Source organism: Haematobia irritans, chromosome 4 (assembly GCF_050003625.1).
Source record: "Haematobia irritans isolate KBUSLIRL chromosome 4, ASM5000362v1, whole genome shotgun sequence".
Lineage (NCBI taxonomy): Eukaryota > Metazoa > Arthropoda > Insecta > Diptera > Muscidae > Haematobia > Haematobia irritans.
Genome location: NC_134400.1, coordinates 168,211,124 through 168,238,478, shown reverse-complemented (window position 1 = coordinate 168,238,478; position 27,355 = coordinate 168,211,124). Strand labels below are relative to the sequence as shown.

Here is a 27,355-nt window from a genome sequence, read left to right as displayed (position 1 = left end):
TTGGACTCAGAAGTGTAGTGATGGAGCCATGTTTCATCCATTGTCACATATCGACGGAAAAAACTCGGGTGTATTACGAGTTAACAGCTGCAAAAAAAATCTGAACCGATTTAGATAATATTTGACAGGTTTGATTTGTACTACGGAAGGTTACCTTTTGCTAAATTTGGGTAAGATCGGGTAATAAATAAGGGTTTTGTGGCCAAATTTGGGAAAATCGGGCGATACATATATATGGCAGCTATATCTAAATCTGAACCGATTTAGGTGATATTTGGCTGGTTTGGTTGACACCACAGAAGGTCACCTTTTGCTAAATTTGAGTAAGATAGGGTAATAAATAAGGGTTTTGTGGCCAAATTTGGGAAAATCGGGCCATACATATATATGGGAGCTATATCTAAATCTGAACCGATTCCGATGAAATTTTGCCCACCTGAAGGGTGATGAAAAAGACTACTTTGTGCCAAATTTGACGATTATCGGTTAGTAAAAAAGCACAACGTAACCCCATTTGTCGAAATCGGGCGATACGTATATATGGGAGCTATATCTAAATTTGATCCGATTTCTTCCAAATTCAATAGCGTTCGTCCTTGTACCCAAAAAACACACTGTACCAAATTTAATCAAAATCGGTTAATAAATGCGACCGGAATCCTGCGAACAACAAATACATGGACGGACAGACGGATGGACGGACACCAAGCGCTAGATCGACTCAGGAGGTGATTCTGAGTCGATCGGTATATATTTTATGGGGTCTAAAATCAATATTTCTGGTGGCACATCGGCATATCAAAGTTATTATACCCTAAACCACACAGTGGTGAGAAATATTTAAATCCAAAGCAATTTTTAGGCAATTACGAATACTGAATATCCCTAATATTAATATTGCTAACCGTGATGCAATGGTTAGCGTGCCCGCCTTGCATATTCAAGGTCGTGGGTTCGAACCCAGCTTCGACAAAACACCAAAAGGTTTTTCAGCGATAAATTTTTGAGCATTTAAGAGCTTCTCTAAGTGGTCTCACTTCAATGTGGAACGCCGTTCGGATTCGACTACATAAAATAAGGTCCCTTGTCATTGAGATTAACATAGAATCGGGCATCACTCAGTGATAAGAGAGAAGTTCACCACTGTGGTATCACAATGGACGGAATACTCTAAGTGAGCCTGAAATATCGGGCTGCTACTGTACCTAACCTAACCCAACTTGGTGTTAGTTTACGATTTTCTTCACAGTGTACTTCAGTATAAACAAACTGAAATAACGGAGACACATATCTTGCATTATTGTAAATAATAATTTTTCCATACATGCTCTTGTTTTTTTTTTTTTTTTTTACAACAAAACATTTTGTTTACACCAGCACTGGGAAACTTTTCAACATTTGCCTGTTAGGAGTTTGCCTTCCATTTAAGTTTGAAGTTTGAATAGAAACAGAACGACAACGGCAAGAAACATTGGTACAACTTGGTCTTGATAAAGACGAGAGGAGTTAGAGTAGGTTCCTGGAAAGAAAGCAAGAAATGTACACCCACTTGAAATAGTTTTAATTAGGAAATTCAAAACTTTCACACAACAAATCCTTTCAATGAACCACATTTTATGAATTAATGTTAGAACTTTGAACTTTTGCTATCAGATTGGTGGCAGAAGTTGTCTAAATGTTTTCTTTCTTTTTGGAATAGGTCAGTTTAGTAAAGGCAATCTTACACTTCTTGGACTTATACATCAATTAGATATTTTTCAAATACAACGTGTTTCGTTAATTTCACATTGGTACACGCAGAGAGGACACCTGGCTGTCACGATAATGTTCCATGAGCAAAATAATATGACTGGAGTTTTTTTTTAGGGCTACATGGTTCACCACAACCATATTCGCAACACATCTGACGAATGTTTCGTGTTTTATATCACTGTCTAACATCTTCAGTTTATAATTTAACTAGGTCAAAAACCTTTGTTGTTAGCACCTAATTTTATAACCTACGAAGGCGGTTCGGCAACTTCTTAGCCTATCAATGAAAGAGAATAATTAGTTTTTCAAAAATATTTTTATTTTTATACCCTCTACCATAGAATGGGGGTATATTAACTTTGTCATTCCGTTTGTAACACATTGAAATATTGCTCTAAAACCCCATAAAGTCTGGGTCGTGGTAAAATTCTGAGTCGATCTGAGTATGTCCGTCCGTCTGTTGAAATCACGCTAACTTCCGAACGAAACAAGCTATCGACTTGAAACTTGGCACAAGTAGTTGTTATTGATGTAGGTCGGATGGTATTGCAAATGGGCCATATCGGTCCAATTTTACGTATAGACCCCATATAAAAGGACCCCCAAATTTGGCTTGCAGACCCTCTAAGAGAAGCAAATTTCATCCGATCGGGCTGAAATTTGGTATATGGTCTTTAACAACCATGCAAAAATTGGTCCGTATCGGTCCATAATTATATATAGCCCCTATATAAACCGATCCCCCGATTTGGCTTTCGGAGCCTCTAAGAGAAACAAATTTCATTCGATCCGGCTGAAATTTGGTACATGTTGTTAGTATATGGTCTCTAACAACTATGCAAAAATTGGTCCACATCGGTCCATAATTGTATATAGCCCCCATAGAAACCGATCCCTAGATTTGTCTTGCGGAGCCTCTAAGAGAAGAAAATTTCGTCCGATTCGGCTGAAATTTGGTACATGGTGTTAGTATATGGTCTCTAATGGCCATGCAAAAATTTGTCGAAATTGGTCCATAATTATATATAGCCCCCATATAAACCGATCCCCAGATTTGACCTCCGGAGCCCCTTGGAAGAGCAAAATTCTTCCGATTCGGTGATGTTAGTATATGGTATCCAACAACCATGCAGGAATTGGTTCATATCAGTCCATAATTATATATAGCACCCATATAAACCGATCCCCAAATTTGACCTCCGGTGCCTTTTGGAGAAGCAAAATTCATCCGATCTGGTTGAAATTTTGTACGTGGTGGCAGTATATGATATTTAACAATCATGTCAAAAGTGGTCCATATCAGTCCATAATTATATATAACCCCCATATAAACCGATCCCGAGATTTGGTTTTGGAGCCTCTTGGAGGAGCTAATTTCATCCGAGTCAGTTGAAATTTGGTACATTGTGCTAGTATATGGCCGTTAACAACCATGCCTTAGTAGGTCCATAGTTATATATAGCCCTCAGATAAATCGATCCCCAATCACACAAAAATTGGTCCATATCAATAATTGTATATAGCCCCCATATAAGCGATCCCCATATTTCAATTCTGGCTCCCTACGTACCGTGCGAAAGTCCATATCGATTCGTAATTATTTGTAGACTTACCTACCCATACCTTTTTGTCTAATATATATCACGTATGGATTAACTCACAATTTAGAAAACGATTTAGGATACCACAACCCAATTAATTCGATTGTGGATGACAGCCTTTCGTAGAAGTTTCTACGCAATCCATGGTGGAGGGTACATAGGATTCGGCCTGGCCGAACTTACGGCCGCTTATACTTGTTCAATATAATCTCCTGAAACTTCAATACACTTAGTCCAATGTTATTCTAGCAATTCTATCCCTTGATTAAAATAGTTTTCCTTAAGGTCTCAAAATAGTGGTTTACAACTGTAATTGTATCTTCATTTGAGGTAAAACGCTTGCCAGCAAGGAATTTTTGTAGATTTTTTTTGGTAAAAGTCACTGGGAACTAAATCAGGAGAATAAGGTGGGTGGTCAAGCAACTCGTACTTTAATTTGTTGATTTTAGCCATTGTTAAAACACTCTTGTGCGCTGGTGCGTTGTCTTGATGAAAAATTATTTTTTCTGTAGAAATAAAATTTTACAAGTCGAAAACCTATGTTGTTAGCACCTATATTTCCTGCTTATTTTCATAATTCATTATGATTGTAAATATATAAATAATAAAAAAAAAAAATACAAAAATTTTCTATAGAAATAAAATTTTGCAAACATTTTCTATAGAAATAAGATTTTTGACAAAATTGTTAATAGAAATTAAATTTTGTCAAAATGTTTTTTTTTATAGAAATAAAATTTTGTTGTTTTTTTATTTCAGCTTAAAACCATACATTGACTAAACTACAAGTGTAGCTTAACCAACAGAGGAAAAGAATGTTTGTCAAATTTATTTGGGCAAAGCCCTATAGAATGAAAGATAGATGGATGGACGCACGTTCCGGAATTACCACATTCCTCATCAGCATCCTCTACTATAAAATTTTGTCAAAATTTTTTTTCTATTGAAACAAAATTATGCAAAATTTTTCTATAGAAATAAAATTGTGAAAAAATTTTCTATAGAAATATTTCGGCAAAATGTTATATAGAAATAAAATGTTGACAACAGTTTCTATAGAAATAAAATTTTGCATAGATTTTCTACTGAAATAAAAAGTAGCAAAAATTCTCTGTCGAAATAAGATTTGGGGTAAAATCTCTTCTTCAAATTTTGGTAGGTTATTTTTACGACCACACCCTGAGAAGGAACATTTGGATGGTGACCATGTAACATGTTTGTCGCAACCATGTTATGTTTTCGAAAATTATATAACTAGAATGTTATGTTTTTCCACCATTCAAAAATAATATTTTGCTCTTGAAACTTGTTTGAGGGCAACAATTCCATTAAACTTACATGAACGAATGTGTTCTCATTTTCTTGAAGTTATTGGAAGTTATCCAATACATATATGTCAATATAAAGACAAGTCAATCATTCGGATATGGATATTATTTATATATTCATTCGGACCTTCACTGTACTATCATTCATCGACACTATTACAGTCACGCTATCAATCACATTGATAATCATGACCATATAATTATTACATTCAACATTATCACGAAATGGAAAACATGTAAATGTTGACATTGAAACATTGCATGGAGTATTACATGAACTTCTATGTGGGGGAGTTTGATTGGTTCCTTTATTTATTTGTAGGTAGAAACTTTTGGGGGTAATGACCAGCAATTCGAAACATTGTGTAGTTATAGTAGTGATTATTATAACGATATGGAAAAACTCTAATGTAGGCTGCCTGCAGGATAAATTTTATGTATTTATAATTTATGTACTCTTAATAAAAGTGTGGCCTTATAAGTACACCAGGACAAAAAAAAAGTTACTTGGTTCGGCATTAGCCGATTTAAATTTTAAGCCAAGTGATTTTGTAGAAGTGTAAAAAATTTTGGGAATATAAACCTTTATATGTATAGACCCCAACAAACTGGAAGGATTTGAAATGGTATCGAAAATGTGGATCCACAAAGTGGTGCAGGGTATAAAATAGTCGGTCCCGCCCGATGGGATACTTTCGGAGTTTGGCTTGCTGTACACGCAAAAAAATAATTCTTTCCTCCCAAACGAAATTTTAGACAAACAAAGTTCGTTTCTCATTTGCTTTTCGCTGTAAGGAAGTGTATTTGGAAGAAAAGTATATACTTTTTGTGATAAACGTTTATTCTTTTCCAGGATGTAAAAACAATTTCATAAAGACTAGCTCAAAAAAAAAAAACATTATTTTCTTGCTAATTGCATTGTCCCTCACATCTTTCTCACATCCACGAGGATTTTTAGTTCTTAACACCTTTTCCTGTAATACCAACAATGTAGAAGAAATTATACGATTTTATAAATTTTTAAAATTTTTTTTACCTTTCGCCTGGACGGAGAATCGAACCGCGGACCATGCACATTGTAAGCCAACACACTAACCACTGAGCTATGTACCTGTTATGGTCATCAATAGATAAATATCCATATAAGTTATATTTATATAGCATAGCTGGCGGCGCCCACGAACCGAATAAACAAAGTTTATTTAACAGAAACAAACATTTAGTTTGGCACCGTGGAGCAGTGGTAGCTACGTCCGACTCTCATGCCAAGGGTCGTGGGTTCGATCCCTGCTTCGGCCAAAGTTTTTTTTTTTTTGCTTTTGTTTTTTTTACATATATTCCAGATATATTCGGAAGATTCCGAAAAAATTTTCAACATTACATTGTAGTATATTAAATTTTGAACTGTAAAATGTGTCTTATTAAAGACCTAAAGTCAGAAAAGAACAGTGTTTGATATAAACGAAATGGACTGTGTTGTTATTTCAAAAATAACTTTTTTATTGAAAAAATAAAAATTTTGTAACAAACGAATTTTTTTGGTGATAAAAGTTTAAAATTTTCGAAGCAATTCAAAAAACTCTAACAAAAGAAAAACGTTTTCGGTACACGTTTTCCAAACGTTTTTTTTCTTTGCGTGTAGAAGGGCTAAAATCCATCCAAATATTCCATGGTCAATATTTAAAATCGACATTGTATTAATTATTGGGGAGCCACTGTGGTGCAATGGTTAGCATGCCAGCCTTGCATACACAAGGTCGTGGGTTCGATTCCTGCTTCGACCGAACACCAAAAAATTTTTCAGCGGTGGATTATCCCACCTCAGTACTGCTGGTGACATTTCTGAGGGTTTCAAAGCTTCTCTAAGTGGTTTCACCGCAATGTGGAACGCCGTTCGGACTCGGCTATAAATAGGAGGTCCCTTGTCATTGAGCTTAACATGGAATCGGGCAGCACTCAGTGATAAGAGAGAAGTTCACCAATGTGGTAACACAATAGACTGAATAGTCTAAGTGAGCCTGATACATCGGACTGCCACCTAACCTAACCTAACCTAATTATTGGGGTTGGAATAAATTTAAGATTTTTTTATACCCTGCGCCACACTGTGGAACAGGGTATTATAAGATAGTGCATATGTTTGCAACACCCAGAAAGAGACGAGATAGACACAAGGTGTCTTTGGCAAAAATACTCTGGGTGGGTCCCTGAGTCGATCTAGCCATGTCCGTCTGTTCGTCCGTCTGTCTGTGAACACATTTTTGTCTAGATCGCAGTTTTAGTCCAATCGACTTCAAATTTAGCACAAGTTTCTGTTTTGGAACAGAATAAAACCCTATTGATTTTGGAAGAAATCGGTTCAGATTTAGATATAGCTCCCATAATATCACATATTGTGTTGGTTGGGTCTGCCGACGACATTGATTGTTGTGTTGCCCATCCTTGATGATAGTCATGACCGAATTAAAAATCAATTCCTTTCCAGTTAAATATATTATTATATTTATAGTGGTACAACTTGTTCTAAATACAAGATTTTTCATATCAAAAGATGAAAATTGCACTTTATGATTGTTTGCGATTAAGTTCAGCTTATACACCCTTCGTCGTAAATTGATCATATCATCCAAACTGATAAAAAATCTTTGCTAAAAAAAAAAAACAAAAAACCATCGATTAATAAATTGATTTGTACAAATAAAAACGACAGAAAGATCGGCCTGGCCGAATCCTAAGTACCCAAGACCACGGAAGACTTATAAGGAGGACTGATCAGTAACATATTACATAAACATTTGGACCTATTTTAGATATGGGCGTAAAATGGTTTGAGTCGGTTACTATCAGGAATTTAGCAGATTAAAGGGTGATACGGTCAAAATTTGGTCAATATAAACTTGACGTATTTCTTTCAATTTTGCATTTAAAAAACCTGAACACCCCTCATTTTGAAAGTGTGTGTGTGCAGAATGTTGCTTCTATTTTGATTTTGGAATTCACTCTTCAGTTGTCAAAATGCCGTCCAAGCAAGAAGAGCAGCGTATCAAAATTTTGCACGCGCATCGCGAAAATCCGAGCTACAAGCACGCAAAGCTGGCAAAATCGCTAAAAGTTGCCAAATCAACCGTTACAAATGTAATTAAAGTGTTTGGGGAACGTTTGTCGACAGCCAGGAAGTCTGGATCGGGGGGAAATCGAAAACCGGAAGCCGCTGAGACGACAAAGAGAGTTGCCGGTAGTTTCAAGCGAAACCCTAACCTCTCTCTCCGAGATGCCGCAAATAAGCTGGGTGTATCGTCTACAACCGTGCATCGAGCCAAAAAACGAGCCGGACTATCGACTTCCAATAAGGTAGTGACTCCAAATCGCGATGATAAACAAAATACGACGGCCAAAGCGCGATCCCCGACGATGCTGAAGAAGTTTGACTGCGTGGTAATGCACGACGAAACCTACATCAAAGCTGACTACAAGCAGCTTCCGGGACAGGAGTTTTATACGGCAAAAAGAAGGGGAAAGGTAGCAGATATTTTCAAGCACATAAAACTATCAAAGTTCGCAAAGAAGTATCTGGTTTGGCAAGCCATCTGTACCTGTGGCTTGAAAAGCAGCATTTTCATAGCTTCCGGGACTGTCAACCAAGAAATTTACGTGAAAGAGTGTTTTAATAAACGTCTGCTGCCTTTCCTGAAGAAACACGGTTGTTCCGTACTGTTTCGGCCGGATTTGGCATCTTGCCATTACGGTGAAAAGGCCATGGAGTGGTACTCCGCCAAAAACGTGCAGGTGGTTCCCAAGGACAAGAACCCTCCCAACACGCCAGAGCTGCGCACAATTGAGAAATACTGGGCTATTGTCAAGCGGAACCTAAAGAAAACCAAAAAAAACTGCTAAGGACGAGCAGCAGTTCAAGGCAAACTGGCTTTCTGCGGCGAAGAAGGTGGACAAGGTGGTTGTACAAAATCTGATGGCAGGTGTCAAGCGTGAGGCCCGTCAATTCGGATTTGGAAAAGCGAGAGCCTAACTGAATATTTTTCCTGAATTTTATACTAATTGAACTTGAAAAAGAAATTTAATTTGATTTTTTAAATAAACGATTTCACCGATTTACACGCGTTTTCCCTTGACCAAATTTTGACCGTATCACCCTTTACAAAAATTAATTTTGTGATACCATCATTTTCGATGTTGTATTCTATATTTTTAACGTATATAGTGTTGGCACATTCCTCGAAACTAATAAAAAAATTAATATTACATGACATTAATAAGGATAAATATTTGCTCAAAACCATTTCACCATTTATGTTCTTTTTCCACAATTTCCAGATAGAATTTCAAATAATATTCGGCCTTCATAACCGAATGTAAATGTACTGGCAAATTCTATTCCCACCATCAACAGTTGGTGCTCATTACTGAATAATGGTGTGATTAACTACTTCATGCCAGTTGTGATAATCATTGGAGTAATTTTTTATTGTAGACCAATAGTGTTGGTTGACACAACCATGTACTCTGACTAGAAACTATCTTTCCGTCCGTAGCACTTTCAATCGTTCTAGGGAAAAGTATACTTATTGCAAATACTGATTTTTTGGTGACCCAAATGAAAATGGGTTAGAAGAACGAACTTTTTACTGCCAAACCAAACTGTTTTCTGTGTGTACGCAATCCATTATAGAGGGTACATGAGATTCGGCCTGGCCGAACTTACGGCCGTATATACTTGTTTCAGTTCAGTTTGAGTCGCCGTCGCGATTCGAAGATTATTTATTGCTGAAAAAGGTTGACGAAATAAATAAAATTTTATCAATTAACTGGAAGCATTGGTGCTCATATTTATAAGTAATAAAAAATATTATAAATAGTTTTTTTTTTTACTCGCAGGACTTTGAAGGGTTTTAGACGATGCAATAATTGCATGCAATAATTGCACGCAATTCTTGTTAGTTGGCAAATGGGGTAGAGAAGCAAAGGGGGTAGAAAAAATTTCATGTTTTCCGTTCCTCTTGCAATTTTTTGACATTTCTGAAACTTGAAATTTCAAGCGATTGCATGAAAAATTTCAACGTATAAATGCTGAAGTTTTTAAGAAGCAACTTTAAAAGAGAATACAAAAAATTGCACGCAACCAATTGCATCGTCTAAAACCCCTCTTTAATGCGGTTTTTAATAAATGGGTTCATACATTTTGACCAATTAAGAATTAGGAGAAAATCGAAAAGAAGAAAGAAACGAAAAGTTACATTTAATGCATGACGTTTTTATACCCACCACCATAGGATGGGGGGTATATTAACTTTGTCATTCCGTTTGTAACACATCGAAATATTGCTCTAAGACCCCATAAAGTATATATATTCTGGGTCGTGGTGAAATTCTGAGTCGATCTGAGCATGTCCGTCCGTCCGTCCGTCTGTTGAAATAACGCTAACTTCCGAACGAAACAAGCTATCGACTTGAAACGTGGCACAAGTAGTTGTTATTGATGTAGGTCGGATGGTAGTGCCAATGGGCCATATCGGTCCACTTTTACGTATAGCCCCCATATAAACAGACCCCAAAATTTGGCTTGCGAGGCCTCTAAGAGAAGCAAATGTCATCCGATCCGGCTGAAATTTGGTACATGATGTTAGTATATGGTCTCTAACAACCATGCAAAAATTGGTCCACATCGGTTCATAATTATATATAGCCCCCATATAAACCGATCCCCCGATTTGGCTTGCGAGGCCCCTAAGAGAAGCAAATTTTATCCGATCCGGCTGAAATTTGGTACATGGTGTTAGTACATGGTCTCTAACAACCGTGCAAAAATTGGTCCACATCGGTTCATAATTATATATAACCCCCATATAAACCGATCCCCCGATTTGGCTTGCGAGGCCTCTAGGAGAAGCAAATTTCATCCGATCCGGCTGAAATTTGGTACGTGATGTTAGTATATGGTCTCTAGCAACCATGCAAAAATTGGGCGATATCGGTCCATAATTATATATAGGCCCCATATAAACCGATCCCCAGATTTGACCTCCAGAGCCCCTTGGAAGAGCAAAATTCTTCCCATTCGGTTGAAATTTGGTACGTGATGTTAGTATATGGTATCAAACAACCATGCAGGAATTGGTTCCTATCAGTCCATAATTATATATAGCTTCCATATAAACCGATCCCCAGATTTGACCTCCGGTGCCTTTTGAAGAAGCAAAATTCGTCCGATCTGCTTGAAATTTGGTACGTGGTGGTAGTATATGATATTTAACAACCATGCCAAAAGTGGTCCATATCAGTCCATAATCGTACATAGCCCCATATAAACCGATCCAGAGATTTGGTTTTGGAACCTCTTGGAGGAGCAAATTTCATCCGAGTGAGTTGAAATTTGGTACATTGTGCTAGAATATGGTCGTTAACAACCATGCCTAACTAGGTCCATATCGGTCTATAGTTATATATGGCCCTCAGATAAATCGATCCCCAATCACACAAAAATTGGTCCATATCAAGTTCATAATTGTATATAGCCCCCATTTAAGCGACCCCCATATTTCAATTCTGGCTCTCTGCGTACAAAAAGTCCATATCGATTCGTAATTATTTGTACCCTTAACTATACATAACTTTTTTGTCTAATATATACCATGTATGGACTAAATCACAATTTAGAAAACGATGTTAAGAAGTTTTAAAATACCACAACTCAAGTAATTCGATTGTGGATGACAGTCTTTCGTAGAAGTTTCTACGCAATCCATGGTGGTGGGTACATAAGATTCGGCCTGGCCGAACTTGCGGCCGTATATACTTGTTAGTATATATTATGTAATAATACATATTTTTCAATGTCGAAAATTATGTATACTTCATTTATAATATTAAAAATTTCATTAATATTATGTATACATTCGTAGTCAATGGAAACTTGTATTTTTTAATTTATGAACTTTTTTCATACAATTTATGAATTCCGTGTTTGGAAAAAAATAAAGATGTCGCATAAAATTATCTAACAGAAATTTCTATTATATCTATTTGATATACATGCATACATTTTACTTTCTTTTCGTATTTCAAATTGATGTTTAAATATATTTAGATTATGAATTCTATGTAATGATAATCGGTTAATATAAATCTAAATTTCGAAGCAAAATAAATTGCAATTGCTTTACACCAACACAACTTTCAAAATATCGACTAAGGATAGACAAATATCTATGTTATATACATAACAGCAATAATCCGCTCAGATTGTGCTATAAATACCAAAAAGGATACCACCTTGAGGAGGGAGGAGGAGGGGTGGCATACTCTCTACGTTGGAGCTGAATAGGGCTTTTGAAATAATTGGAATTTTAAAATTTAATAAGAAATGCAGGTCACATTGTCATCAAACATGCACAACGATGAATGAAGCCAGCACACTTGTTTCTCGTTTCAAATCGACTATGGGCTGTCAAAAGGTGCCATGGAATTGTATTTTGTCGATGTGTCTTGCTGCTGCATGATTTCATAGCTTCATGAATGTTGTTATTGTTGACAATTGTGTTGGAACGAGGAAAATAGATACTGTGACTGCTTTCCAGGCATCATCGTCAACATCCTTGATGTGTCAATAAGCGTAGAGCATGTACTACTAGTGAAAATGTATTTCGCCTTTGTGAGTTGAGGATAAATGTATGGGCGGACGGACAGCAATACGACATCGGATACAATTTAGTTTGTTTTGCCAATTTAACTTTAACTTCTCCTGAGAAATGTTTACATGACTCCATTTAGTATTCCATGTCTATCGAGGTGCACAATTGAAGAGATCTAGTGAAGAGGCGGCAAAAGCTTAAATGTTAAAGTTACACACTTTTAAATAAGACATGCTGTAATTGAAGACATTAGTAAGCACACAAATGAACAAAATTAATTTAGCAAATACACCTCTGCATCAGTTCACTTTGATCTAAAGAAGTATTTTATTATTGATTCCTGGCCAAAGAATCTGCTTTTTTTAAAAGCAAGATTTTGTTGAAAGCAACCCAGCTTTAAATCTAAGTTGTAAAACATTAATTTGCCTATTTATTAACAAAGCAATTCACAGGAAAATAAATGCCATTTTAAAAATCCAAATTATAACAGACATGTGCACCGAAAAAAAAGTGAACTGTTTTATAGGAAGAATGAACTACCTCGCACAAAAATTGAAACAAATTTTACTCCACATTTTGAGATTTTCACAAAGCGTTGTTAAAACCAGGAAATTTTAATGCCCTGTTGTATTTTTTAACTGCAGTTCACGAAATTACATCATCTCATAGAAGAACAAATGAACTAAAAGTGAAGAAGAAAAACAAAAAATCGGCGGCGCCAAATCATGAACATTTTAACCATACAGTAGTCCTCTCAGAAATGCTGGTGACATTTCTATGTGTATTAAAGTGATAGTTCCGCAATGTGAAACTCCGGTCGAACTCTGTTATAAGAGGAGCTACACTGAAAAATAGCATGTCCGGCTCCAAAGATTTTGCCTTTAGGTTAGGTTAAAGTTGCAGCCCGATTAAGTTTCAGGCTCACTTCGACTATTCAGTCCACTGTGATACCACATTAACTAAAAGTACCTATTACATATGGGCACTTCTAGTTTTAACCGCTGAAACTTCTCGATTATTTTCTCCTATTGAACCAAGCAGATTGTTCCAAAAACAATAGCAGGCTGCTTAAGTTTCACTTAAATTCGCTTACGCCTTACACAAAATGCAGGACACTCACACAAGATTCCTTTTCCTCCGCATCATGACAGCTCATACAGTAGTCATTACACTTCGGGCCAATAGTTTTTGCAAAATCGCCTATCACACAGGTCAAAGTTGTAGTCCGATTTACGCGAAATTTTGCACAGGGAGTAGAATTAAAATACTAAGTATGCATGTCATATTTGGTTGAAATCGGTCCAGATTTCTATATAGCTTCCATATATATGCTTTTTCGATTTGGGCAAAAAAATCGGAAAAGCCGCCACTGCTAAGTCGAAAACTTGTAAAAGTGACTCAAATTTTCCTTTATTTCTAATACATACACAGAAAAAAATAACACCAAAATATTTCCAATTAAAAAGTTAATTGAAGTTGAAATTTTTTTCAATTAATAAATTAATTGGTACAATTAACTTTTTAATCAAGATAGAAACATTAAGTTAATTAATTCAATGATTGAAAATTTTTAAATTTTTAATTAAAAAGTTAGTTGATACAATAAACTTTTAATCAAATTCGGAAGACTAAGTCAGTATATGATGACGATGAACATTTTTTTTTAATTTTTAATTACAATTTTTTTCAAACAATCAATTGTTAATCCAAATAAAAATTCTAAGCCAATTCAGAATGTAATTGAAAATAGTTACCTTTTTTAATTGATAAATTAATTGAGTTTTGCAATCAACATCAATTAAAATTTTAATTGAATCAATTAAAAAATTAATTGAAATTTGGCAATGAAATCAATTAATTTTTTAATCAAGAATTTTTTCTATGTCCAATTAAAACTGTGATTGATACTATCATTTTCGTGATTGAAGACATTTCAATTAAAAAATTAATTGGATCAATTAATTTCGTGGTTGAATCAAAAAAATTTTTTTTTGTGTGTATCTATCAACCGAAGTTGCCTCAAAATTGGTTCAGATTAAAATGTTTCCCATATTTTTATACCTCCACCATAGGATGGGGGGTATATTAACTTTGTCATTCCGTTTGTAACACATCGAAATATTGCTCTAAGACCCCATAAAGTATATATATTCTGGGTCGTGGTAAAATTCTGAGTCGATATGAGCATGTCCGTCCGTCTGTCCGTTCGTCCGTCCGTCTGTTGAAATCACGCTAACTTCCGAACGAAACAAGCTATTGACTTGAAACTTGGCACAAGTAGTTGTTATTGATGTAGGTCGGATGGTATTGCAAATGGGCCATATCGGTCCACTTTTACGTATAGCCCCCATATTAGAGGTGTGCGCGTGACACGAAATTCTCGTGACACGCGTGATTCACACGTGATTCACGCTTACGAAAAAATCAAGATTTAATTCATACTCGTATGTTAAATGAAATTAATTTAGCTCTCGAACTATATTCTATTTTTGAAGTATGTTACCTTTGCTGATTTCCGTTTGGAAAATGTCGTGAGGCTCGTGAATTAGTCGTGAATCACGAGAATTGTCGTGAACGTGAGTCCTTAAAAGTAATTCGTGCGTGAGCGTGCGTGAGTACTGGTTTTCATTTCGTGAATGTGCGTGAGTGGGATTGGCTACAACATGTATCGTGCGTGAGCGTGCGTGAATAAACATTTTGCTTCGTGAATGTGCGTGAGTGTGAGTGAAATTTCAGTCCCGCGCACACCTCTACCCCATATAAACGGACCCCCAAATTTGGCTTGCAAGGCCTCTAAGAGAAGCAAATTTCATCCGATCCGGCTGAAATTTGGTACATGGTATTGGTATATGGTCTCTAACAACCATGCAAAAATTGGTCCACATTGGTCCATAATTATATATAGCCCTCATATAAACCGATCCCCCGATTTGGCTTGCGAGGACTTTTGGAGAAGCAAAATTCATCCGATCCGGCTAAAATTTTGTACATAGTGTTGGTATATGGTGTCTACCAACCATGCAAGAATTTGTCCACATCGGTCCATAATTATATATAGCCCCCATATAAACCGGTCCCCCGATTTGGCTTGCGAGGCCGCTAAGAGAAGCAAATTTCATCCGATCCGGCTGAAATTTGGTACATGGTGTTAGTATATGGTCTCTAACAACCATGCAAAAATTGGTCCACATCAGTCAATAATTATATATAGCCCCATATAAACCGATCATCAGATTTGACCTCCGGAGCCTCTTGGAAGACCAAAATTCATCTGATTCAGTTGAAATTTGGTACGTGGTGTTAATATATGACCTCAAAGTCCCATGCAAAAATTGGTCGATATTGGTCCATAATTATATTTAGGCCCCATATAAACCGATCCCCAGATTTGACCTCCAGAGCCCCTTGGAAAAGCAAAATTCTTCCCATTCGGTTGAAATTTGGTACGTGGTGTTAGTTATGGTATCCAACAACCATGCATGAATTGGTTCCTATCAGTATATAATTATATATAGCTCCCATATAAACCGATCCCCAGATTTGACCTCTCCGGTGCCTTTTGGAGAAGCAAAATTCATCCGATCTGCTTGAAATTTGGTACGTGGTGGTAGTATATGATATTTATTTATGGTCGTTAACAACCATGCCTAACTAGGTCCATATCGGTCTATAGTAAGATAAATCGATCCTATATCACACAAAAATTGGTCCATATCAAGTTTATAATTGTATATAGCCCCCACATAAGCGACCCCCATATTTCAATTCTGGCAATCTACGTACCGTGCAAAAAGTCCATATCGATTCGTAATTATTTGTAGACTTAACTATACATAACTTTTCTGTCTAATATATACCACCTATGGACTAACTCACAATTTAGAAAATGATGTTAAGAAGTTTTAAGATACCACAACCCAAGTAATTCGATTGTGGATGACAGTCTTTCGTAGAAGTTTCTAAGCAATCCATGGTGGAGGGTACATAAGATTCGGCCTGGCCGAACTTATGGCCGTATATACTTATTATACCCTGCGCCACACTGTGGAACAGGGTATTATAAGTTAGTGCATATGTTTGTAACACCCAGAAGGAGACGAGATAGACACATGGTGTCTTTGGCAATAATGCTCAGGGTGGGTCCCTGAGTCGATATAACCATGTCCGTCTGTCTGTGAACACATTTTTGTGATCAAAGTCTAGGTCGCAATTTAAGTCCAATCGCCTTCAAATTTGGCACATGTTCCTAATTTGGGTCAGAATAGAACCCTATTGATTTTGGAAGAAATCGGTTCAGATTTAGATATAGCTCCCATATATATCTTTCGCCCGATATGCACTAATATGGACCCAGCAGTCAGAGTTTTATACCGATTTGCTTGAAATTTTGTACAAACATAACACTTAGTCGTATAGTCAAGTGTGCCACATTTGATTGAAATCGATTCAGATTTAGATATAGCTCCCATATATATCTTTCACCCGATATGCACTTATGTGGACCCAGAAGCCAGAGTTTTATCCCAATTAGCTTGAAATTTTTCACAAGGAGTACAATTGGTAGTACAGTCATGTGTGCCAAATTTGATTGAAATCGGTTAAGATTTATATATAGCTTCCATATATATTTTTCGCCCGATATGGACTTATATGGCCCCAGAAGCCAGAGTTTTGGTCCAATTTGGTTGAAATTTTGCACTAGGAGTACAATTGGTAAAATAGTCATGTGTGCCAAATTTGATTGGAATCGGTTCAGATTTAGATATAGCTCCCATATATATGTTTTTCTGATTTCGACAAAAATGGTCAAAATACAAACATTTTCCTTGTTAAATCGCCACTGCTTAGTCGAAAAGTTGTAAAAAGGACTCTAATTTTCCTAAATTTCTAATACATTTATATCGAGCCATAATTCATAAATAAACTTTTGCGAAGTTTCCTTAAAATTGCTTCAGATTTAAATGTTTCCCATATTTATACCCTTCACCACTACTGTGGTACAGGGTATAATAAGTTTGTGCATTTGTATGTAACGCCAAGAAATAATTGTCATAGACCCACCTTTTAGTATACCGATCGGCTTATAATTAAATTCTGAGTCGATTTAGCGTTGTCCGTCTGTCTGTCTGTCTGTCTGTCCGTCTGTCTGTATATATGCACAAAGTACAGGTCGCAGTTTAAGTCCGATCGTCCTCAAATTTTACATAACGTCTTTCTTCGGGTAGAAGACAATCGCTATTGATTTTGGAAAAAATCGGTTCAGATTTAAATAAAGCTGCCATATATAGTTATCACCGATTTGATCATAATTCACGTATTAATGAACCGACGTTCTTCAAATTTTGTACATCTGAATGTTTTGTCAGTCCCGTAAAAACTGTCAAATATCAGCTAAATCGGTTCAGATTTAGATATAGATCCCCTATATATCTTTCGACCGATTTGGACTTATATGGCCCCAAAAGCCAGAGTTTTGCCCTGACTGACTTCAAATTTTGCACAACAAGTACGTTTAATAGTATCGTTAAGTGTGCTTAATTTGGTTAAAATCGGTTCCTATTTAGATATAGCTCCCATATATATCTTTCGTCCGATTTGGATTTATATGGCCTCAAAAGCCAGAGTTTTGCCCTGAGTTGCTTGAAATTTTGCACAAGGAGTATGTTTTATATTATCGTTAATTGTGCAAAATTTATATATCATTCGCCCGATTTGGACTAATATGCCCACAGAGGCAAAAGTGCTACTCTGATTTACGTGAAATTTTGCATAGGGAGTAGAATTGAACTTGAAACTTTGCACAGGCAGTAGAATTAAGGTTCTGCATATGCGTGTTTATTTTGGTTGAAATCGGTTCAGATTTTGATATAGCTCCCATATATATCTTTCGCCCGATTTTCCGTCATATGACCACAGAGGTCAAAGTTGTTATCCGATTTACGTGAAATTTTGCACAGGGAGTAGATTCAACATAGTAACTATGCATGTGAAATTTGATTGCAATCGGTTCAGATTTCGATATAGATTCCATAAATATGTTTTTCCTATTTAGGCAAAACTGGCCGAAATACCTACATTTTCCTTATCAAATCGCCACTGCTAAGTCGAAAACTTATCAAAATGACTCAAATTTTCCTATTACTCTATTACATATCTATCGACCGATAAATCATAAATACACTTTTGCGAAGTTGACTCAAAATTGGTTCATATTTAAATGTTTCCTATATTTTGTTTTTTACTAACATTGTATTCCACCGACTTAAATGTAAAATCTATAAGTATTGCAGAACTCTGTACAGATCTGCTCAGATATACAGAATATATGTGTATGGATTCATATAACATTCAACACATTGGACGGATTTGATATGGTATCGGAAATGAGGACTTACAAAGTGGTGAAGGGTATAATATAGTCGGCCCTGCCCGACTTTAGACTTTCCTTACTTGTTTTTACTAACATTTTGTTCCACCCTAGTGCATTAGCCGACTTAAATTTTGAGTCTATAGATTTTGTAGAAGTCTATCAAATTCATTCCAGATCGAGTGATATTTAAATGTATGTATTTGGGACAAACCTTTATGTATGTGATATTACATCGAAAATTTAGATCTACCAAGCGGTGCAGGGTATAATATAGTCGGCCCCGCTCGACTTTAGACTTTCCTTACTTGTTTTGTATAGAATTTGGTTCACGATGCAATCCCTATCTTAATTTTCCAAATTGAACTCTTTGCTTTTATCTTTAGTGCTGCTTATATTCAGTCGCAATATCGATTCATGGCAATATCTTCCCTAATGAATTACTTTATCATTTCAAATGGATATGGCTTCCAAATACAATGCTCTCAATGCATTACAATATTCTACACAATAGTTTTATTTTTGCCAAACCTCAATGCTCTTGGTTATGTGGTTTCCAATGACTATTGCTTGCAACTTTCAATTTCAATTTCTTTTGGATATGCCAAGGTTTTTGATTTATTAACTGAGTGACGTCTTCAACATATCTTCTTTTGACTTTATTCCAATAAGGATGGGGATTAGAAATAGAGGGCGTTCATATGATGAAGTGAACATTGGAAGCCATCTGTTTTTGTTTGTGTTGTTGGCCGATATTGTATCACCATTACAAAATATCCTTGGTATTTTGTTTTTAGCTTTAAATAGTTCAACTATTTATTCCCATTAGACTATAAATGATACAATTGAATGGTATATTCCCATGTAATTTCCTAATAGACTTCTTGTCCACGACTAGAAAATTGTACGTATTTTAATGGAATACAAAGTAATACGAATGAATTCAGAGCTGGTGGAGGAATACGTTAGTTAACTCATTCATACAAGAAAATGGCGCCACCAAAACGACCTTACTTTGAAATCATATTATACACCCTAAAAACCTGAAGGCGAGAGTAGATATACTAAGGTAAATAATCGAATTAAAAAAGAAAAAAATAAATATTGTACTAAAGATCATGTACTGAAAAAAATATTGTCGTTAGGCCAAGGATTTCATGTCCTTAAAAAACGAACGCGAATTTTGCTTAGCATAGAAGATGAATTTTTCTGATATAAAGCTTTTTTCATTCCGCAAATAAGTAGTATTCTCCTTATCGCAAAATGGGTATCTTTATATAAAAGAAAAATTTGCTAAACTAAGGTCAACTTGACTTTAATAATTATGAAAAATTCTGATCTTAAGCCAAAATCCAAATTATAACGGATACTTCAAAGTAAAAAATGTTTTCTTAATTCCAAAAAAGAACTTTAAACCAAACACGCTAAATCCTCAAAATAAATCTTGGCCTATAGGTTAGGTTAGGTTAGGTGGCAGCCCGATGTATCAGGCACACTTTGACTATTCAGTCCATTGTGATACCACATTGGTGCACTTCTCTCTCTTCGCCTATATTTGAAGCGTTTTTATCTTAAATCTAAAGTTTCAATATTTCAGTTAATTTAAGGACAATTTCTTAAAGTCAAAAATGTGTTTATTTACATTAAGGAAACTTAGCCTTAGTTCAAAGACATGGGACTTTAACGGAGGGATGCAAATTTACAAAATTTGTGTCCTAAATTTGATGAAAAATAATTTTGAAGCAAAGATTATAAACTTTATTTTAATTAAAATTTCATTTCATTTCGCATCCTAAAATTTAGGTTGCGTAATCTTTAATATCATGTAAATATTGTTTTCAGTGTAGATATACATTTTTTTAATCAAATATGTTTTTCAAAAGATTGTGTTTTATGTTGTACTTCATATTTATACCCTCCATCATAGGATGGGGGTATATTAACTTTGTCATTCCGTTTGTAACACATCGAAATATTGCTCTGAGACCCCATAAAGTATATATATTCTGGGTCGTGGTGAAATTCTGAGTCGATCTGAGCATGTCCGTCCGTCAGTCCGTCTGTTGAAATCACGCAAATTTCCGAACGAAATAAGCTATCGACTTGAAACTTGGCACAAGTAGTTGTTATTGATGTAGGTCGGATGGTATTGCAAATGGACCATATCGGCCCACTTTTACGTATAGCCCCCATATAAATGGACCCCCAAATATGGCTTGCAAATTTCATCCGATCCGGCTGAAATTTGGTACATGGTGTTAGTATATGGTCTTTAACAACCATGCAAAAATTGGTCCACATCGGTCTATAATTACATATAGCCCCCATATAAACCGATCCCCCGATTTGGCTTGTGGAGCCTCTAAGAGAAGCAAATTTCATCCGATTCGGCTGAAATTTGGTACATGGTGTTAGTATATGGTCTCTCACAACCATGGTGTTAGTATATGGTCTCTAATGACCATGCAAAAATTGGTCCACATCGGTCCAAATTTATATAGAGCCCCCCATATAAACCGATTACCAGATTTGACCTCAAGAGCCTCTTGGAAGACCAAAATTCATGTGATTCAGTTGAAATTTGGTACGTGGTGTTAACATATGGCATCAAACACCCATGCAAAAATTGGTCGAAATCGGTCCATAATTATATATCGGCCCCATATAAACCGATCCTCCGGAGCCCCATGGAAGAGCAAAATTCATCCGATTCGGTTGAAATTTTGTACGTGATGTTAGTATATGGTATACAACAACCATGCAGGAATTGGTTCATATCAGTCCATAATTATATATAGCCCCCATATAAACCTATCACCAGTTTTGACCTCCGGTGAATTTTGGGGAAGCAAAATTCATCCGATTCGGTTGAAATTTGGTACGTGGTGGTAGTATATGATATTTAACAACCATGCCAAAAGTGGTCCATATCAGTCCATAATCATATATAGCCCCCATATAAACCGATCCCGAGATTTGGTTTTGCAGCCTCTTGGAGGAGCAAATTTCAGTTGAAATTTGGTACATTGTGCTAGTATATGGCCGTTAATAACCATTCCTAACTAGGTCCATATCGGTCTATAGTTATATATAGCTTACAGATAAATCGATCCCCAATCACACAAAAAATGTATATAGCCCCCATATATGCGACCCCCATATTTCACTTCTGGCTCTCTACGTACCGTGCAAATAGTCCATATCGATTCATAATTATTTGTAGACTTAACTAATAGTTAATAATTATACATAACTTTTTTGTCTAATATATACCACGTGTGGACTAACTCACAATTTAGAAAACGATGTTAAGAAGTTTTAAGATACCACAACCCAAGTAATTCGATTGTGGATGACAGTCTTTCGTAGAAGTTTCTAAGCAATCCATGGTGGAGGGTACATAAGATTTGGCCTGGCCGAACTTACGGCCGTATATATTTGTTTATACTAAAAAGTTTAATAAAATAGGCCAATATTAAAGCTAAACACTCCAAACATCTTTAATTACAAATTTTAGAAAAATATTCGGCTTCGGCTGATTATTGCTTTTTATGCCGAATATCGTCTTTGCCCAAGTAAAAACCTGCTTAGGTCGAATTCGCTAACCAAAGCTGGGGTCGATGTATATGGAGTCTTTATTGTTTTTCAAAATATTCACCATTGTCAAAGCACTTTTCATAGACGTGTTTCGAAGCACCACGATCGTAATTTTTGGAGCATTTCTTTGGACCAATCGACACGTTCCTTGTTTTGAGGGACTGACAAATTAACATATGTGTGGTCCAAGGTTCATGCAATGTTGAATGTATGCTGATTCCACCAATGCCTAAAGTTATCTCAATCTAACGTGGCCACATGCCGATCTTGCAATATCAGTTGGCGCAAAGTATCAATTGTTTCCCGAACAACAACTGATATTGGAGAACATTCACGAAATTCGTCTTGAAGGGGAACTACGACCTCGGTTAAATTCAGCATACCATCAATAAACACTTGTTCTTTGTGCACGATTTAATTTCATTGGGAGAGATGAATCTTTTAAGTCAAAACCTTCTGAGTACGTATAACCTCAAAATAGACAGGCTTTACGATAGAGCTGTCAGTTGTATCTTAAAAAATACAGTGCAAATTTAAATAAGTTTTTATTTATAAATAAACAATTTGATTTTAATAAAGAATAGAGATATGTTTTTATCAACATTACTTTCATCACTGGTAAATATTATTTAACTTCCAATTTGTAGTTTTTGAATTTTTGGTCAAAATTTGATTTTTAATTTTGACTGCAGATTACTCAGAAGTACAACAAATTTTCCGAAAAAAAAATTTTAAATTGCGTTATGATGTATTACATATAAATACATCAAACTTGATTTCATAGAATTCGGTCAAAATTTTAAGTCGTAAGAATTGTTTTCCTTGTTGTATCTTAAAAGATACAGTGCGCACTTAAGGGTTAAGTATAGATACAAATCTTTTGATCCAGTAAAATCTTTTAGTATCTTAGTGTTTTTTTTATTATTTTGATATTAATTAGTCATCTTTTATTTATTCTCATTTCAGAGCCGCTAAATAACATCCTTGACACATCAGTTTTTATGTTTATGGATATTTGATGTCGAGTTTGTATGCATGGACAATTGCCAAAGGACCTCATTTGCCATGACATCATTAGCATCCTGTTTACTAAATCACATAGCATGCTTCTATAATCAATTGCCAAGGGCCAGTAGATAGAAATATTGTGAGATTTTTTCCATTAAAAAATACGTGTCGCATTGTGGCCACTTTGCTATTCTTCCAACCATTCGCCTTCAAGCGAATTAGAGAAGGAGTGCCGGCCAACCCTTTGTCGGATATGTGAAATGAATCACTAGGAATTGCGGAGAGAATGACTGTAATGCATCACAGAATATTGGTCGTGACAATTTATTGAAAATATCACCCCAACTGGCAGCTGGATTTAGAAAATCCAAAAGGATCTCAAGCAGCATATCCACATGTAAAATCATTGAAGGACAAGAAAAGAAAAACAACGAGATTACTTTAATCCTTTGAAAATCGCTATCATCACATTCACACATCATCGTAGGAAGAAGAGTGGTTAAGAGACTCTTGGTTTTCGTTAATCTTCCGAACTGCTGTGCAATCGAAACCAAAAATATTTGTAAAAGAAACTATACCCGTTCTAGACGAAAATTCTTTTTACGAAAACTATTGATGGAAAAATCCATTCGATTCGATACGAAACGAACAACTCCATCCAAAAAGAGAAAATCGAAAATCGTATATTTTTTTCTAACAAAATTTGGAAAAACATAAAATTTTGTACAAGCTTAAGATTTTTTCTGACCATCAAAATAACAACAGTAACAAAACCAAATCCTGACTGATAGTTTATATGTTAAATAAAATTAAAACGTTTTTTTACAATAAGTCCAGAAAAGGAAAAATCAAATAAAGTAAAAATAAACGACTTCATGCCTTAAGAACTCTGGATGTAGGCAATCAATCAAAAAAATGAACAGATTTCGAACCAGTGATAATTCGAAAACTATTGTTTAACTTAAAGGAAAAACAATTTTAAAAATTTCGATACCCAGTGTGACTCCAGACTACAACAAACAATGCCTCAAGTGTTACTCTAAAGGAAGGTTATATTTTACAACAACTGCAGCTTTCTCCAGGGCTTACAACAAATAAAAATAAACAATATAATATTACATAAATCTACTTCTTCTTATCTTGCTCTTTCCCAAAGTCCTCCGGTAACTTTACCTAAGTACCCAGTTCCTCCTCTTGAATTAAGCTTATTCTAATTTTCTTATCGAATAAATAAAGCCACTGCATTTAATCGTGAAAAGACCAGCAAACGAAAAACGACGTATATTTCAACATAGTATTAAATAAATTTTTCTAGAAGAAATTAAACAAACAAAAAACAATCGCCATCATCATCATCATCATCATTGTCGACTTTTTTTATTATTAAAAGACTCCCCACCACATCTACAATGGGAAATAAATGCTGTAGCAAACGTCAGGATCAAGAGCTTGCACTTGCCTATCCAACGGGTTATAAAAAGTCCGATTACACTTTCGGTCAGACACACATGAATAACAGCGGACAAAAACACAATAATGGGGGCTCATTGGATTCTCGTTACACTCCCGACCCAAATCGTGGTCCATTGAAAATTGGTGCTAAAGGTGGTGTGGATATAATTCGACCCAGAACAACACCAAGTGAGTACCTTTGATATAATGTTATTATAATTAAATTAAATAATAAATTAATTGATAATTATTGAGATTGAATTAAATAAAATTAAATTAAATTAAATTAAATTAAATTAAATTAAATTAAATTAACTTAAATTAAATTAAATTAAATTAAATTAAATTAAATTAAATTAAATTAAATTAAATTAAATTAAATTAAATTAAATTAAATTAAATTAAATTAAATCAAATTAAATTAAATTAAATTAAATTAAATTAAATTAAATTAAGTTAAATTAAATTAAATCAAATCAAATCAAATTAAATTAAATTAAATTAAATTAAATTTAAATTAAATTAAATTAAATTAAATTAAATTAAATTAAATTAAATTAAATTAAATTAAATTAAATTAAATTAAATTAAATTAAATTAAATTAAATTAAATTAAATTAAATTAAATTAAATTAAATTAAATTAAATTAAATTAAATTAAATTAAATTAAATTAAATTAAATTAAATTAAATTAAATTAAATTAAATTAAATTAAATTAAATTAAATTAAATTAAATTAAATTAAATTAAATTAAATTAAATTAAATTAAATTAAATTAAATTAAATTAAATTAAATTAAATTAAATTAAATTAAATTAAATTAAATTAAATTAAATTAAATTAAATTAAATTAAATTAAATTAAATTAAATTAAATTAAATTAAATTAAATTAAATTAAATTAAATTAAATTAAATTAAATTAAATTAAATTAAATTAAATTAAATTAAATTAAATTAAATTAAATTAAATTAAATTAAATTAAATTAAATTAAATTAAATTAAATTAAATTAAATTAAATTAAATTAAATTAAATTAAATTAAATTAAATTAAATTAAATTAAATTAAATTAAATTAAATTAAATTAAATTAAATTAAATTAAATTAAATTAAATTAAATTAAATTAAATTAAATTAAATTAAATTAAATTAAATTAAATTAAATTAAATTAAATTAAATTAAATTAAATTAAATTAAATTAAATTAAATTAAATTAAATTAAATTAAATTAAATTAAATTAAATTAAATTAAATTAAATTAAATTAAATTAAATTAAATTAAATTAAATTAAATTAAATTAAATTAAATTAAATTAAATTAAATTAAATTAAATTAAATTAAATTAAATTAAATTAAATTAAATTAAATTAAATTAAATTAAATTAAATTAAATTAAATTAAATTAAATTAAATTAAATTAAATTAAATTAAATTAAATTAAATTAAATTAAATTAAATTAAATTAAATTAAATTAAATTAAATTAAATTAAATTAAATTAAATTAAATTAAATTAAATTAAATTAAATTAAATTAAATTAAATTAAATTAAATTAAATTAAATTAAATTAAATTAAATTAAATTAAATTAAATTAAATTAAATTAAATTAAATTAAATTAAATTAAATTAAATTAAATTAAATTAAATTAAATTAAATTAAATTAAATTAAATTAAATTAAATTAAATTAAATTAAATTAAATTAAATTAAATTAAATTAAATTAAATTAAATTAAATTAAATTAAATTAAATTAAATTAAATTAAATTAAATTAAATTAAATTAAATTAAATTAAATTAAATTAAATTAAATTAAATTAAATTAAATTAAATTAAATTAAATTAAATTAAATTAAATTAAATTAAATTAAATTAAATTAAATTAAATTAAATTAAATTAAATTAAATTAAATTAAATTAAATTAAATTAAATTAAATTAAAGTAAATTAATTTTAATTTTAATTTTAATTTTAATTTTAATTTTAATTCTAATTTTAATTTTAATTTTAATTTTAATTTTAATTTTATTTTAAGTTTAAATTATAAGTTTTAATTTTTATTTAATTTAATACACCACATTTTACGGCTCCTATTCGACACAAATGTGCCCTCAACTCTAGATCTCTAGTCTTTTCCTTGTTTAGATTACCCCATGGTGTTCTTGTACCCTTCTTTATGCTTTATGTCTTTTTACTGCCTGATTTGCCTAGCAGAGTTTAAAACCTTTTTAGAAGCACTTGTATAATTATTTTGGAATAAATTTTATTTTTGCTTGCAATACCATAATGACCCAAAAGACGGAAATTAGACGTTAACATCATTGGTCAGTATAAAAATAGCCACAGCTGGCTGCATCATGATTAATTACATGTTCAGCACATTAGTGTGATTTGTTTTCTTTCTGGGCAGAGTGGTAGATTAGTGATTCCAAAGCTTACCAAATGGCGAAACGATTGCCATAACACCATAGTCTATCCCTTAACTGTCTGACTGACCTTTTGGCTGTGTTATGATAGCCACAGCAAAAAAAAAAAAAAAAATAATATAATATAGTCGGCAGGGTCGACTATATTATACCCTGCACCACTTTGTAGATCTAAA

General features: G+C 33.3%; 2 protein-coding genes across 2 annotated transcripts in view; one reads left to right on the top strand and one right to left on the bottom strand.

Annotated features, from left to right (window-relative positions):
- The window catches only part of Src64B (Tyrosine-protein kinase Src64B), a gene marked incomplete in the record, with an annotated part of 157,127 nt that overhangs the window by 118,328 nt on the left and 11,444 nt on the right, over positions 1-27,355 (top strand). Inside the window, 1 exon segment of the mRNA XM_075304122.1 lies at positions 23,255-24,937. Coding sequence (XP_075160237.1) covers positions 24,706-24,937 — 232 coding nt within the window.
- Positions 1-27,355, bottom strand: part of LOC142235856 (uncharacterized) — a 36,747-nt gene that overhangs the window by 4,428 nt on the left and 4,964 nt on the right. The window lies entirely within an intron of this gene.